The sequence below is a fragment of the Podarcis raffonei genome, chromosome 12, assembly GCF_027172205.1.
Source record: "Podarcis raffonei isolate rPodRaf1 chromosome 12, rPodRaf1.pri, whole genome shotgun sequence".
NCBI classification, from domain to species: Eukaryota; Metazoa; Chordata; class Lepidosauria; order Squamata; family Lacertidae; genus Podarcis; species Podarcis raffonei.
In genome coordinates this window covers 51,674,457-51,689,701 of record NC_070613.1, presented here as the reverse complement: position 1 = coordinate 51,689,701, position 15,245 = coordinate 51,674,457, and the positions used below count along the sequence as shown (strand labels likewise).

At 37.3% G+C, this 15,245-nt stretch overlaps 1 protein-coding gene across 36 annotated transcripts in view; it reads left to right on the top strand.

Moving 5' to 3' along the window:
* The window catches only part of LRRFIP2 (LRR binding FLII interacting protein 2), a 51,981-nt gene that overhangs the window by 15,177 nt on the left and 21,559 nt on the right, over nt 1–15,245 (top strand). For 13 of the 36 annotated variants that reach the window (XM_053410349.1, XM_053410373.1, XM_053410362.1 and 10 more), the window contains 11 exons: nt 388–441; nt 546–590; nt 1,141–1,209; nt 2,330–2,392; nt 3,939–4,013; nt 4,553–4,600; nt 4,681–4,725; nt 7,087–7,134; nt 7,240–7,296; nt 9,159–9,227; nt 11,905–12,018. The exons of 6 other annotated variants lie outside the window; for them this stretch is intronic. In XM_053410349.1, the coding sequence (XP_053266324.1) occupies nt 388–441; nt 546–590; nt 1,141–1,209; nt 2,330–2,392; nt 3,939–4,013; nt 4,553–4,600; nt 4,681–4,725; nt 7,087–7,134; nt 7,240–7,296; nt 9,159–9,227; nt 11,905–12,018 (687 nt within the window). The remainder of the gene's footprint in view (nt 1–387; nt 442–545; nt 591–1,140; nt 1,210–2,329; nt 2,393–3,938; nt 4,014–4,552; nt 4,601–4,680; nt 4,726–7,086; nt 7,135–7,239; nt 7,297–9,158; nt 9,228–11,904; nt 12,019–15,245) is intronic. 17 more of the 36 variants (XM_053410384.1, XM_053410363.1, XM_053410385.1 and 14 more) reach the window with 15 other exon arrangements.

Sequence of the window (15,245 nt, the reverse complement as noted above, 5' to 3'; positions counted from 1 at the left end):
AGTAGAATATCTCTTCCAAGATGCCTGCTGTGACTTACATGTACACCATCTATAAACAAATTAAAATTTTTGCTTCAGACATATTTACATGCATGGTTTTCGTATTAAAAAAAATCTGGTTGCAACCCTAATGATAACTGTTTTGTTCCCATAATTTATTGAGTAATCTGAGATATTAGGTGAACTAATAACACATTGAAAATTAGGATAAGCTCCTATGATGTTTACATGAAAGAGGAATGGGTGTCTGTCTGATGTGAACAGTAAATCAGTACTTTCTGCTGTTTCTGAGTAATTTTTGTGGATTTTTTTTTAGCTGTGTTGTTTTTGGTCTTCTGTCTTTTCCTCCTTTTCTTAAGTAACATCATCTGGTGTTTCCTTTCTTAGGAAGATTCAGAGAAGGCTAGGGATTCACACAGGTCCAGCCGGCGGTCATACCTGGTTTGTACTAACCTATCAAATCTGTTTTTCTTCCTTCCTAACTTTTATCTTTTTTGTTCATTTTTAAATGTGGCACTTCATTTTTAATTTAATTTTGTAATTAGGGTGCTGATGACTTGGTGTCCACTCGAACTACTGGTAGCCACAGGGTTAGTACTCATATTTTGCCTTTGATCAAGTTCATAAAACATTCTTTTATGCTCATGCAGATTGTTTCTTTGATTTCTCATTTCAACCAAAATTTTAATTTTTATGGAATTGATACAGAATATTTTAAAGCTGCAAAGATAACTGGTGGTATATTACTAAGTCATAGTCTGGGTAGACCCATTGAAATGGAAGGACTTGAGTTAGTCATGACTAACATAAGCCCACTGATTTCAGTGGATTCTTTAATCAAGGTAACTTGCTTTAAATTATATCTGCATTGGTGCTTACCTGGGTTGCCATCATAATCTCAACATTGGGTCTGTATCCCTATAGATTTGTAACACTGGATGGAAACAGAAACTGAATCCTCTGGTCAGAAGAACATTGAATGCTAGTATTCTAAGGGTTAGAACATGAATGTCAAAGTTGAATAAATGTTTCCCTTTTGTCAATTTAAAATTAATATAGTCAGTGTTAAATGACTTAGTTATCAACAGCTAAGGAAAAAAAACTGCACACATACTTGTCTTTTACAATTTGGTTCTTAAGAGTACCTCCTTGGATGCCACTGGGTCACACAGGAGCAGAGCAAGTACTTCCAGGCGAAGAGATCTTGTGGTGCGTAGTATTGATGAGCATGTTGTGATTTGTTCACATAGCACTTAGTGCATACTGACAAGGAATACTGGTGGCAAAGGATGTTATCTGATTGTTGCCAGTCACTTGTGCAGCAGACTTCTGCTGTCACAAACTAATCTCCCCCTTCCTCGCCTCCCCCTGAAGCCCCCCCCCATCTCTTTCAGAGGACCCCAACCTTCCAGCCAACATGAAGAGGCTAGTAACTGCAGAAGGGAGGGGAGCAGAGAAGGGAAAATCCTGGTACAGTGTTGGACCACCCCCCTCAATATTTCAGTTTTAATAAAATGTTTGAACTTAGAAGTTCAAGACATTTAACTTTAAGGGAGCCCTGGGTGGGGGCAAGAGATATGGGAGACAAAAACGTGAGATGGCTTTAGGCTGGCTGAAACACTTCCATTTGTACAGGGCAAGACACCCCAATTTTCAATTCTTCTACCAATTGCAGTCCTCCATGACATTTCCCATACTATTCCAAAGAGCCCTTTGCAAGTAGTAGCAATTCCACTAGCTTAAAGCCAGTGTTACACAAAACCACATATTTTTGTCTAAATTTCATCACAGTTTTGGAGGCCTATTGCAAATTGCATTATGTATAGAACGTCTGTAAAATAGCAGTGTGTGAGGGATAATAGAAATGGGAACACATCTTTATCTCTGCCTGCTAATTTTAATTATGCTTAATGGTTTGTGTTTGTGAGAGGTTCTTTTGTTTCAGCTCTTGCGTTTGTGTTCAGACTTGTATCACTTCTGCCAATGGCTTTCTGCATATCATTAAAAAGAATGAAAACTAATGTCATCTGTGATTTCTCTGTTTACACCCTGTGGTGAATCATGTAAATGCATGTCAAAGCAAAGTTCTGAGCAATGCAAAAATAGTAAAATAAATAAATTCAGTATGTTGCCGAGTTCAAGTCTAATCTATATGCTGTTTCTGCCAAACCATTTTGTTCAATTTCCTTTTCTTTTTTCTCATTGGGTAGATCAGTGGTTAATAAAGTTTCATTTTATATTGTTTTTGAACTATCACATGGTGGTTTAGCATTGTTTCTGTGGATACTACTGCTTCTTGATGGTAACTTTCTAAATCTTTACTCAACAGAGCCATGCTCATGGAGACTCTCATGGTGGGAAGAAGTCTTCTAGCTCTAATAAAGATCTGTTGGTTAGTGTTTTCAAATAGGAATTGATATAATTTTACCTCTTCATGGTTTCTCTATACAATATTCCCCCACATATTTTTGGTATATTGGTTGTATAAGGTACTTCATCTAAGTTAAAAAGAGATCTTGCTTACGGTACAGACTCTTTTCCAGCATTATGCAATGGAAGCATGAAAAGTCAGAAGCAACAGGGTGCTTGACACCAGGAATGGTAAAGAACTTTACTAGGCTAACTTCTCTCCACCTGGATTTTTTTTCTGTTATCCCTTTTTGAGGTTTTTCTGAAATGTTTTGAATTATTGACCTTCATTTTGCCCTCATGAAAGTAAAGTTTTGTTTCTAGTTCTGTATCTGTTTTCAGTGGGCACAGGAATCTGTTAAGCCCCCCAGTAATGAGTGCTTCAGATTCCATTGAGGAACAGCCTATATAAGGTTAGATATTTGAATTGAAGTAAACATATGAAACCACTTAAATGAATTATTGCAACACAGTTTAAATGTCTGGATTTCTAGAAAACATTTGTACACAGTTTGAGAACACTTATGTTTGGAGACTTTTAGGACAAACAAGTTTGTAGACAATTTGTTTTATGGATGATCACTGATTATAAAGCTTGGCTTCTCGTGGAGCAGGCATAAGTTGCTATTTAGTCTTATAAGAACCTTGCAATAAGTAGTTCTACTTTAATTCTAATTAAATGATGTTTTCAGTACTTCTGGCCACATTCATGCATTGTACTAAACCATGGTTTAGTGTGATCATCGTTGCGGAAGGTCCGGAGGACGGCAACACAAAAATGGGCCTTTTCTGCAGTAGCTTCCTGTTTATAGAATGCTCTTCTCAGAGAAGCTCTCCTGGTCCCTTTATTACACATCTTTAGGTGTAAAGCAAAAACATCCCTCATCTCCTAAGGCCTTTGGCTATTTAAACAGTCTATGGCCTTTTAAACTGTGGGGAGTGAGTACTGTTTTTGCTTGTTACTATAGTTTGTTTGTTTGCTTTTTTGTTTCTATATTGCAAACTGCCCTGTGCTTCTTGGATGAAGGGCAGTATAGAAATTTAATAATAATTTAAAAAATAAGACGTCCATCAGCAAATGAAGAGGGAGGCAGTTTTTGACAAGTTCCCAAACCCCTCCAGAACAGATTTAGGGAGGTATGGTGGTTGAGCATGAGGGGAAGGGGAAATTGCCAGCTTCCCCATTTTTCTGTCAGATGCCCAACTTTAGTGGAGGGGACACAAGTGGATATCATTCTAGTCCACTCTTTTAAAAAGGGGATAATAATAGTACAGTCCAATATAAACATTTAGCTGCTTTCATTTGGTAAAGGCATCTGGCCCTAAAAACTGTACAGTATGAGGCTCATTGTGTGACATAGAGCACGTTGATATATAAACAGCTGCTTGCTCATCCAAAATTCAATATATATTGGTGCTTCAGAGCACCACAACTTATCATATGACTTGAATACTCCAGTAAATACCAATATTTCCTTACATGTTTGAGTTTGAATACTTTTTTCAACTTTGTAATATATTTTTGGCAGAGTGGATTTTACCATGACCAACGAAACTACAGCAGCCTTAGGCATAGCAAACCACTTTCTACCTACCATCCTCGGGTTTGTGTGAATTATTTTGTTTTATTTTACTAAACAATCTTATTTAGACATGAGTTATTGCAGTGTTAGCTGCCATGCTCTAGTCTAACAGAAAAGCCCTGCTTGATTTTTGGTGTTTGGATTAACAACTCAATTTTGAGGACGCATGTGATTTCCAAATCTACTGCTCTCTTTTGTTTTACATACATTATTGCTATGAGAATCAAATTACGGGTTAGAAGTAATGCTAGGCGGTTGATTTCTGGCTTGTGTCCACTAAACCTTTTCTGATGTAACTGTTTTTAACTAATGTATATGTTGCCACAGTGCAGTTGACAAATTTTGGAATTCTGGGTAACCATTCTAAAGCTATTTGTGCTGAAAATTCATTAAATTAAAAAGTGGAGACTAATGGAATGTTTGGTCTGATGACATCCTGCTAGTTTTGAATTCCCTTTAACTTTATTTTGTCACTTTATGAAAATACTAACATGCATTTTATGAACAATGTTTCATTTGTATGGTATTAAATGTAATACAATGTCTTATTTTTGTCACAGTCATCTTCTCTATACAGTGATCCTTTGGCAACAACTAAGAATTACAGGGTTAGTAGTGTGTGATAGAATAGTCTACATTTAGGAATTATAAGGTTCTGTAAATCTAAAACCAATGCTCTCCTCTATAGGTGTCTCCAGATGTAAACACTGGTTTGATAAGAAGTGCCAGTTTGGTTCGTATGCAGATCTGCATGGTTGTTTTAAGCTTGCATTCTGTGGGTACTTTGGCTTGAAAACATTGTGTGTACTTTTCCAGAAAACATTAGGTTAAGCGTGCAAGAATATTAGGATGGAGAATATCTGAAAATCATATTGAAGGAAGGAAAAGCTTGTGTGCAGTGTAGGTTTTCAAATCTCAGATCATGCCTTTCTGTCAGTGGCAAATTGTACATGATAGTAGTTGTCCTGCAAATACACAGAGGTCTCAGCTATGATCAGTGCATATATACCAGCCATTTCAGTTCATTTGGGTTCATAAAAAAAGTTAACTCTAGACAACCATCACATAGACATCAATCCTGGACATTGTATTAAAATAATGTGAAAATTTGTATCTTACAAAGCAAAGAGCTCTACCCACCAAGAATTTATTTTAGAAGGTTCAATGTATGTACATCGATTTATTTTTTGGAGTTAAGAATAGGACTGGGATAAATTGTGTTCGCTGAGCCCGTATTTTATACAGTCTGTATATGATGTTTGTTTGTTAATGTGAGGTGTGATATGCCTAATAAAGGATTTTGAATTGAATTGAAAAACACTAAAATATATTGTGGCTGAAACAGTGAACAAGCCTTCCCTAGTAATTATCTGCTGTTATGTGGAGCATTTACTAACATTCTGTCTGCTATGGATAATTGTCAGCATCAATCCTGCTTTTGAGCTGAAACTCAAGATCAGTCAGGTTAATATCCTTCACATAGGCATTTGAGAAACTGTATGGATAAGGTCAAAAGACCGAGGACTGTAAAGCACACCAGGAAGTTTCAGGATTAAGCAAGTTAACAGTTAGGAATGCAGGGTAGCCAAAAAAAGAGAGAGAGGAGAAAATAGACTGAAAAATAAGTATCTGATAAAAATATTATACAACTAGTAGAATTGCCAAAGGTTTTTTTTAACTGGACCTCTCCAGTGCCTCTAAAGGAAAACTGTTATTCATAAATGTAAGAAGTGAAGGCTTTTGGGGGATGAAAATAAATGGAAAATGCTTCATTTGCTAGATTTCTGTACCTGGTTGCTGTCAGAGGAGTAGGGAAAGTAATAAAAATGTGCAACATGAGAAACAGGATGATGAAGAAAGGAGAGGCGCAAACAACTGGGAAAAATCTTGTATGGCCTAAGGTAGTTGACTGGAGTGGGAGTGAAATGCTGAAAAATGTATTTCTGCAAATCATTGCCAGAAAATTTGCTTCTGTCAACTTACATCCACTTGCTCCATGTGGCTGCATCCAAACCATGTGGAGTATATTGCTTAAAACAAGCAATGCCATGGGTCATGGAATTCTGGAGTATCAAACCTCTCTGCTGTACTGCCTGCCTTTCTGGAGGCAAGTAGTAAACTGAAGATAATAGGAAGGTGTTAGAGAAAATTAAGCTGCCCTGGTTGTAATGAGGAATATTCCTCTCATTTAAAGACCAGTACAGGTAACTTGAACTTATGCTCATTTAGCTTGTGCACATTTAGCTTTATGCATGTGGCAAAAAATAAAAATAAAAGGGGCAGAAAGGAGACAGGCACCCAGAGAAAAAGACTTTGGCAGTCCTATCTGCCATTGAACCCAATGTGTTTTGGCTGTATGTGCTATCTCTGGAACCTAACCCCATGTAAGCTGAGAGTTGCCTGCAGTTGTGAAGGAACCACAGAAGAAAAGATCAAACCCTAGTGCTATTTTTCTGTAGCGCGGCATGAAATCTACAGTGTTTCTGCTTCTTAAAAATCAGACAAGCTTCTGGTTATTGGTAAACTTTGACATTGCATGGGAAACAGATTGCTAGTGCTTGAGCTTGTATATTAAATTCACAAACTTTGTAGAAAAAGCTGCTTTTGGCTGCAGAATCTTCAGAGGTTTTCAGCAAGTGGATAGATGCTTTAGGTATTTGTGCTGTTTTACAATGGTGGGTTAGGTTAGAACAATTGCATCTCTGAAGGTGGATTAACTGGATGATTTCTTGCTTAAAACTACAACAACCAATTCCTATATTTGCAGCAGTGCTTAGAACTTTATAGCTTTGGGCTGGCAAGAACCCTTGAAAAATGGAAGTTGAAAGAAATAACCTATTCCATTGTATATGTCAAAAGAACATGGAAATATTATTGCTACCATATAGTAAATATTCCAAGCAATATTTTAAATGTGCTTGCAGGGTTAGAATTTAATAATATTATACTTCAGAAAAATACAGTTTTTAGTGAAGGAAGCATGTGTACTACTGGTGATGTTTGTCTGCATAGCAGCAATGCTTATAGGCCACATGAATACACTTCATTATTCTGCAATACTGTAAATACAAATACCATTTTCTCTGTTCTTTAGGCATCGTTAAGTGGTGATGGATTCTATAACCCATATAGTTATCGTACAGTAAGTGTGCAGGGCTTTCTTTTGGTTTTTTACAAAATACTTTTCTGTGAAGATAAGCAGCTGAAAAACCAAATATTTTCCTTCCCTTTGCAACCTTGTTTTTAGCCTTCAGAATACAGTTGTTACTCTTCAAGAGCAAGTTCAGCACGAAGTAGTCCAGTGGTGAGAAGTTTTCTGCACGCATTAAAAGTTTTTCAACTTTAACTAATGCTCTTCTCTTTAACCATTTGTGTGAATCACCTTACTCGTAAATGCATGGGTTGTGGAGTTTAATTGACTTGACAGAAGCAAGATATTAAAAGGTTAATCAGAAATATAAGGGCTTTTTTCTGGCTGTCATTCAGTGATTTTATATTATTATTTAGTTCTGTATATTATGTCTTTGAATGTGGAATATGAAAAATTCATATACCTCAGCAGGGTGCCTCTCAGAATTACCATAATGCTATGGGGGGTCGGGGAGGAAGAGCACAGTTTAATGTGTTTCAGTACAACTGTTGAAGCCGACACAGCCTACCATGTCTTCTACCTGTATCCTCTTAGTTCTTCAGTCTGTTTGCTAGGAGATCTGTGGTAACCAGAAAGAACATTTCAGCCTCTCAGTTAAGCACTGTCCCTTTGTCAGTGTAGGGCAGGAATAAGAAACTAGATCCTGCCAGGCCCACTCCTCTGTAGGCCAACTTTGACAGCTGAGTGGGACCACCACTTTTGACATAATGATGTCAGGTGATTGATGTCAAAATTTGAAGGGGCTGCTATACCTGCTGATCAGACTTGTAGGGAGACAGCCCTTCTGAAGTCTACAGAGGGGGAAATGCTACTCTTTGCAGAGAAGTGGATTCAAAGTTTGGCTTAGTAAATCTGACCCAAGCTTATTTTCTGGACTGCACTTTGAAGGCCCCAACAATCAGCTGATAGTTGCCGGTGCACAACTGTCTTCACTCACTGACAAACAGCCGATTGTTGATGCTTACAGAAAGCTCGGCTGTACTTTTGAAGCCCTGACAATCAGCATGTGCTTGCACCCCCCCCCCCATCTCATAACTTACTTGCTCCACAACTGATGTAATATATGTTGTCAAGTGTAGTACAGGTGGCTGTGGCATGGCCGAAATGAGAAGGCCTGGTGGGTCTTAGTAGGCTCCATGACCAGTGGTTCCCCACCCCTTGTGTAGGGAGGACTAGATGAGAATATGGAAAGCGTGTTAGGGCTTCATAATCCTTCTAATGCTCTGGCTTCCCATTATATCTAATTGGAATCTGTCTATGCCTGGATGCAACATCTGTGCATGGAAAGATCATGACCAAAGTGTTTAATTGTCAACAATTTACACTATCTGTGACTTTCCACTTTGTCAGGCAGAAGTGAATCACTGGGGCCTTCCAGTATTTTGGTCGTTTCGAATTACTGTGTCAAGCTTGATGATCTTTGGAGTTCATGATTCTGAGAGCTTTATTATGAATCCTACTTTGGATTTCAAAAGGCAGATTACTTATATTGAAAATGTGAATTAGTTTTAATCTTTATGACTTACTGTACTTAATTCTCGGTGACTTGGGCCATAGAAGTAGGGAACACGATTAGCAAAACATGTCCCCAAATTAACCCTTCCACTTTTTATTTGTGTTCTGAGCAAATATTTTTCATATGCTGTATTCCTATCAGTGAAAATAAAAGCAGATGGAGATTCTGTGGGCAAAACTTGTGCTTTACTCGAAAATGGTGTAGTTCAGCTCCCACTGGCTGTGATTCTGCTGTTTGCACAGCGTTGCACTGCTTCACTCCCCCTTAGATCCTTATGCTACCCTCCACATGCCTTCCCACTTGTCCCAAAGACGAGCATTTCGCTGTCAATGGCAGTGTCCTCAAGTCAGCATGAAAATACCATTTTTTTCCCTCAGCATGTTGCATTGGTTTGCACATTTTAGTATGCATATGAGTCATTAACACTGAATGTTGCTTAATCCAAACAAACGTTTATCCAACAGTAAATTAGTTAATTACTTGTCTTTGAACTTTATAGTTTACAGATGATGAAGCAGGGAGCATTGCATCCTCTGATCGTGCTGTTCGAGGCAGGAGGGATAGTGTGGTGAGCAGGGCTGTCTGGTTGTGCTTTTTGGTCTGCTTTTATGAACTCTGTTGCATGAAGTACCACAGGTCCTAGAGTGAGATGAGTAGGCTAGGTGTCACTCTTCACGTTGTGTGCTCATATCAGCTGGAAGTAGTCATGTTCTGTTTTATTATCTCTTAAGGCTGAATTGCATGCTGATGTTTGGGCCAAGGCATGCCCAAGTCACAGGTGTCATGGGTCAAATAGGGACCTAATTAGGCCTGTTGGCGGGGGGTTCCCCACCGCTGTTCTAGAACCTGCAGAATCCTCTTGAACCCAGGCTGGAACCCCATCTCTGTAATGGTTTTTATTTTTATTAAAATTTATATACTGTTTAATTGTTAAACAACAAAAACAAAGCAAAACCCTCAAAGTGGTTTACAAAAACCTAAAGAGGTTTATTGTGAAATGACTTTGAGATATTTTATGGGAAGTGAGATATGAATGGAAATAATCAGCTTGCGGCTGGCCAATGTGCTGCCCTTCAGATGCTGTTTAACTTTAAATCCCACAGCCTCAGCCACCGATGCCTGTGGTCAGGGATAATGGGAACTGTAGTTTCACAACATCTGAGGTTTCACACTAGTTACTCCTGTGTTCATTTACTTTCCTTCTATATCTTAAAGTAATAAATTTCCCAAGGGAATATTTTGGTTAAGATGCCTTTCTCAGTACTGGATAAACTTGATTCAAGTTGAAGTAAAAATTATTAATATTGACCACTCCTTCACAACCTCCTCTAAACTTCACTAAAGGCATCAGTTTTACCTTCATATAGAGTATTCAAAATTCTCTCTACTCAGGCTTTAAGAAGTGGTTCAGTTCTCTTCCATATGTAAATGATTTTTATTTGAACAGCAATAAGTTGGTTAAGTTTTGCTGCGTAGTAGATTTCCGGTCATTTAAATACCTGTCTCAAAGATGACTGGACATAATAGCTTATATCCAATTGTTGTACTCAAAGCAGACCCTTTGAAATTAATAGATTTTAGTTACTGAAGTCTATTAATATTAAAGAGTCAACTCTGAAAATAACTCAGTTGGATATCATTGAATGTAGTAGAATGTTTACTAAATAGTGACCAAGGCCTCCATCCAGACAGAACTGAATTCTGTGCAATGCTGGCATATTTCTTGAATAGTTGTATATTTAATATGAGAGGTGTGAAGTCCCATCTTTACACAGTCTTAATGTTATTCTCCCTAAGATTTTTATACTATTCAATATATTAGTCAAAAATATATTCCACACATTTTTATTTAAATTTAATTTTCTTTTCACAATCTAACACTTTAAATATTTTGGAGAGAGAGAGCTTTTCTAATTGTGAGCTGGTGGTTTTTGGCTAGGGCATGAAACTGTACTCAAAGGGTCATGACGCTTCCTATATCAAAGTGATATCCATCTAAAAATTGATTGTGTCTGATATGGCAGTGGCATGAAGTTATTCAATATACTATTCCTGTGTAGTGGAAACACATGATTCAAAACCTGCATTTTTTGTAATGTGTCTTATAATTATTTCTCTAACAAGAGACTTTTTGTAGTGAAGGTAAATGTGTTAAGAGTTAGTCCCTTTTCTTCAGTTTGTCTGCAGTAGCTAAATCTGAAAAAATACTGTTCAAGGCACACATAAATGTGATAGTAAATTCAAACTAAATTATTATTTGTATGTGTATGGCTTAAAAATTATTCATTGAGCAAGGGTAAAAAGAATTATTATGGGAAGGGAGATGTAACCTGGGGGGTTGTATGAAATAAACAGTGACTATTAGGGCATAAGGAGGACAAACACGATAAATCAAAACTTGATTTCCCTAGGCAATTAAATGTTTAGTTTAAGGATAAAATTTAGAATCCTGAATATCTCAACATGAATTGTTTATAAATATTTTGCTGTTGATTATACTTACAAAAAACACTAGTTTGATACTCAGCAACATTCTTAAAATGCAGCTGAATGTGACAATGAGATACAAGCTTTAAATGTATTGCTCCAATGAGAACTATATTCTTCTTCCACCCTACTCTTTCAGGCTAGGAAGGTGTTTTGAAAACTAGTGGGGAGGACCAATAGATGCTGGAGCAGGTGCAATGTGAGTTGGTTAGGTTTGTAAGGGCATAGGTTTGATGCCCAAGGAAAGGATATAAACTATTAGGGTGTGTGAGAAAGATGGCTTATGACCCTGTCCAGATTCAGTAACGATACCATTCTCTTTTTATCCTTTAAAATTCTGAAGCCGATGAGATTGAAAATTAATTGATACATGTGATAGTACCATCAAATTCCATCATGTTCTCGTCCCAAACGTCCTCGGGTTGCCATCTGCTTGAAACTACATAAGGAGTTAATCTCATGTGAAACAAATATATGTGAATGCATGGAGTTGTGAGACGGTTGGTGATTGTGATTAAGCTGTTGTTCAGTGTGAAATCCCTGGGTTCCACAGAACAGAATTTGAAAACCACAAGAATAAAAATAAAATAAAATATAAATTTTCCCAGTCAGAAAGGAGAGAGATCTCACTCTTCAAAGGAAAATCTCATCTAAAACAATTTTGGCAAATAAGATCAACATGCCCACATTTTATTTCGTGTATCTGAAATGTATTATTCTGTCATTTTTCTCTCCATCTGTTGTGTTTGTCATCAAAGTCAACTGATTTTTCTGATCATAGTGAAACTGCAGCTGATTATTTTAGCCGCTCTAATCGTAGGGGAAGCATTGTTTCTGACTTGGATGATGTCAGCATTCCAGACATGAACAGTGTGAGTGTTTGATAATGTGCTGATGTCATCACTGTAGGTTTACTAATGACTGTCCTTTTTCTTTGGGAAATGTATTAATATTCTAGTAATGCTTGCTAGTTTTAGTATAAAATGTTGCTAGCAGTGCAGAATATTACATATATAAAACTTATTTAAAATATAGAATCCAACTTGCATGGTCTTCGTCTTTTATAAAGAAACCTCCAGCTAACTTGATCATGTTACAGTGTTAACTTTAATATCTGTATAGCAATGTCTAAATCTGCATGCAAAACTGTTCTTAATTGTAGATTGTCTTATTTACATACATTTCTTGAAGCCTTTGTAAATAGTACTATAATTTTTTAATGGCACTGAATATAATTGTGTATATTCAAATTCCAGTGACAAGTTGTCTGAGGCACAGACATACATGATATTCATTACAACCTTATAAATGACTGCATGGTTTAAAAACAAAAAAAAAGTTTCAACTATAGTGTTCAGAGTATGGTTCTTGCTTGTCAGTTCATTTGCATTTGGATCACAAAAAAAACACTCTAAAGAGATTTCTGTAAATTCAAACTTCTATGCAACATGGTTTTCATTTATTATGGTACATGCACCTCCCCTTGACAGGTTTCTGTAGGGAAGAAGGTACACAACATTGTATTTAATGGAGTGAATCCTAGCCAAAAATTGATAAAGGCATCAGTTCAAGGCTATGCTTCTCAGGTGTGACTTCAGCTGAGCCTTCCTCCTCTATACCAACTGCCATCAAAGGAAGGGGAAGCAGCACTTAGGCACTCCTCCATCGTGCCTAGATACAGCTACTGCAGTGAACCCCGACTATGTACATGAAGCTAAATTATCCTGTTATGTATTTAAACTAGTTATGTTTTCTAAGATGCCTTAGGAAGGCTTTGCTCTGAAAGGTGTCATAAAAGTACTTAGAATGAATAAAATAATATATATAGGGCAAATGTTGACACAACACTCTGATAATTTACTCAAGTGTTTACTCCATACTTTGGCACTTGAAACTCTGATTGTTGTTAATGAAACCTGATTAGCATTGATTGTGGTTGAGCTCAGGGCTTAATTCCTTAATGGTGATTAAAGCTAGGTTGGTAGGGTGAATTTGTGCATGAGAAGGGAAGGACTAGAATGAGAAAGGACATTCTCTGATCTGCTTCTGATCTCAAGAATCCCGGTTCTTCCTCTTGTTTATAAACTACCTCTTTAAAGGAGCTGGGAGAAGACTGATGTTGTCTGAGAAAGTGAAAAACCAGATCCTCTGACTAATTTAATCAAGCTGGCATAGGAAACCAGATGGTGCAAGAGAACGTCTGCTAGTACCTCCCCCCAAAGAAAATGACAGACATATATCAGTTAGATTCATTATACCTGCGATAAAGTGAGATGATAAATTGTTCGCCAGTCATGGCCTAGCATCTGCTATTGCTCATACATAATTGTAAATCCTGGCTAGGATCAAGAGAGCTTTGTGCACTGTGCTTCTGATTCTCTTTCACTTTCTCTCTCTCATCCTTCTCCCCCTCCTTCCCTCGCCCTCTCCTCCCCTGCTTTTCTGGTAGCAGTTGACATTCATGAAATGGCCACTTCAGTGACAGCTTTTTGAAAAGCATTGAAGTGGGAGGCTTAAGAGGGCTTGTGTGCGTGTGTGGTCCTTCAGATCACAGATGTGGAACAATGGTTCCCCAAATGTTACACTGCAGCTCCCATCAGTCCGCAAGGGCAATGGTCAGGAATGATGGGAGTTGCAGTATCATCCCTTCTTAAATCCTGGTCTGTCTTTGCATAAAATATCCAAGGCAGCTAAAATAGGTACACTGGCTTTTGGGCAAATGATTCAAACTCTTGTGCTAAACGATGGTTTGCAAAGGCAAATATGTTTTCATTTGTTCAGAATGTAATGTATATCTAATTTTGGGAATTAGCTGCAAATTTAGTGATAAGTATATACGGATAATTTCATTTTGTTGGTTATCCTCAGCCATTCTCTCAGTCGTAATGACCTCGTCCAGATGTCCACCACTGTAAAACGAAAACCCCACTTTCTTTGTATTTATTAGACTGACTATTGCGTAAGCTCACTGGAAAGGTATTTACAAAAGCCATAAATCACATTCTAATTCTTTTGGAGATTTTGTTCCACAACTGAAAGTTTGATTGCAAATGCCATTTTTAGAGATGAAGTGACATTGAGTGGTTGGTTACAATTGCTAGCTAGTATTTTGGTTCCCCATGTTTCCAGCACCTAGAAATTCAAGAAATTGGATAAATACTTTGAGATCCCGTTAACATTCTGTTGGCTATAGAAACCGGAGATGCAGTCGCTACAGTCATTCAAAATGCATCATAACATGCTAGACGTGGAGAAATAGACATTCCAACCTGACCAGCTCAGCGTTACAAGAAAATGACATATTCTTGCAGCCTGCCATTAATACCTGCTAGCCTTGATAGTTCAGTTAACTTGCCTGATGGTATTTGCTGCCCTGGGCTCCTTTAGAAAGCAGGGAAAGAATGAACTTTTGATAATGATAATAAATATTTGAACATGTGAAGAAAATTTGTGGAGCTAAATCATAATGTTTTGCTTCATAACTTTCTAAGAGGGTTAAAACCTTTTTAAAAACGAAAGCTTAGAGTCAGAGGTCTCTGTTGAGGCTTTTGATGAATGAAGGCTTTTGCAGGTGCCATTGTGCCTCTGGGTGCTGGGTTAGCAATCCCTGAACTAGAGGATCATGAATTAAAACCATATGCCACAAAACAGTTTTTCATAAGTTATGTTTCCTGTTTATAATGCGTACAACAGATTACAAATGAAATAGCATTGTCTATATTGTCTGTCTTGGTGGCAACTGCAAATAATGAAAAACTATTCTCAACCCATTTACTACTAAACTTTTATTTTGGAAAGCAGAAATGGAGAAAAATGTTCGCAGATGAATAAAGCTTAATGTTTAAAATATATTACTTAGTGAATTTCCAGTAGTCAATACACTTCATTTAAAAAACACACAACCATTACTGAAATTACATTCATCGAATTTACTTTCTGTGCTTGGCTTGACAAAAGGCTAACCTAAGAAGCAACTTGTTGTCAATAAGGCATTGTGTTAATTTGTAGGGCTGATACTACCTTGTGCGGAGCTGTTGATTCTGAAGTTTTGTTAAATGCCAATGCAATATTCAGGTGGAGGAAAAGGAAGAAGGAAACT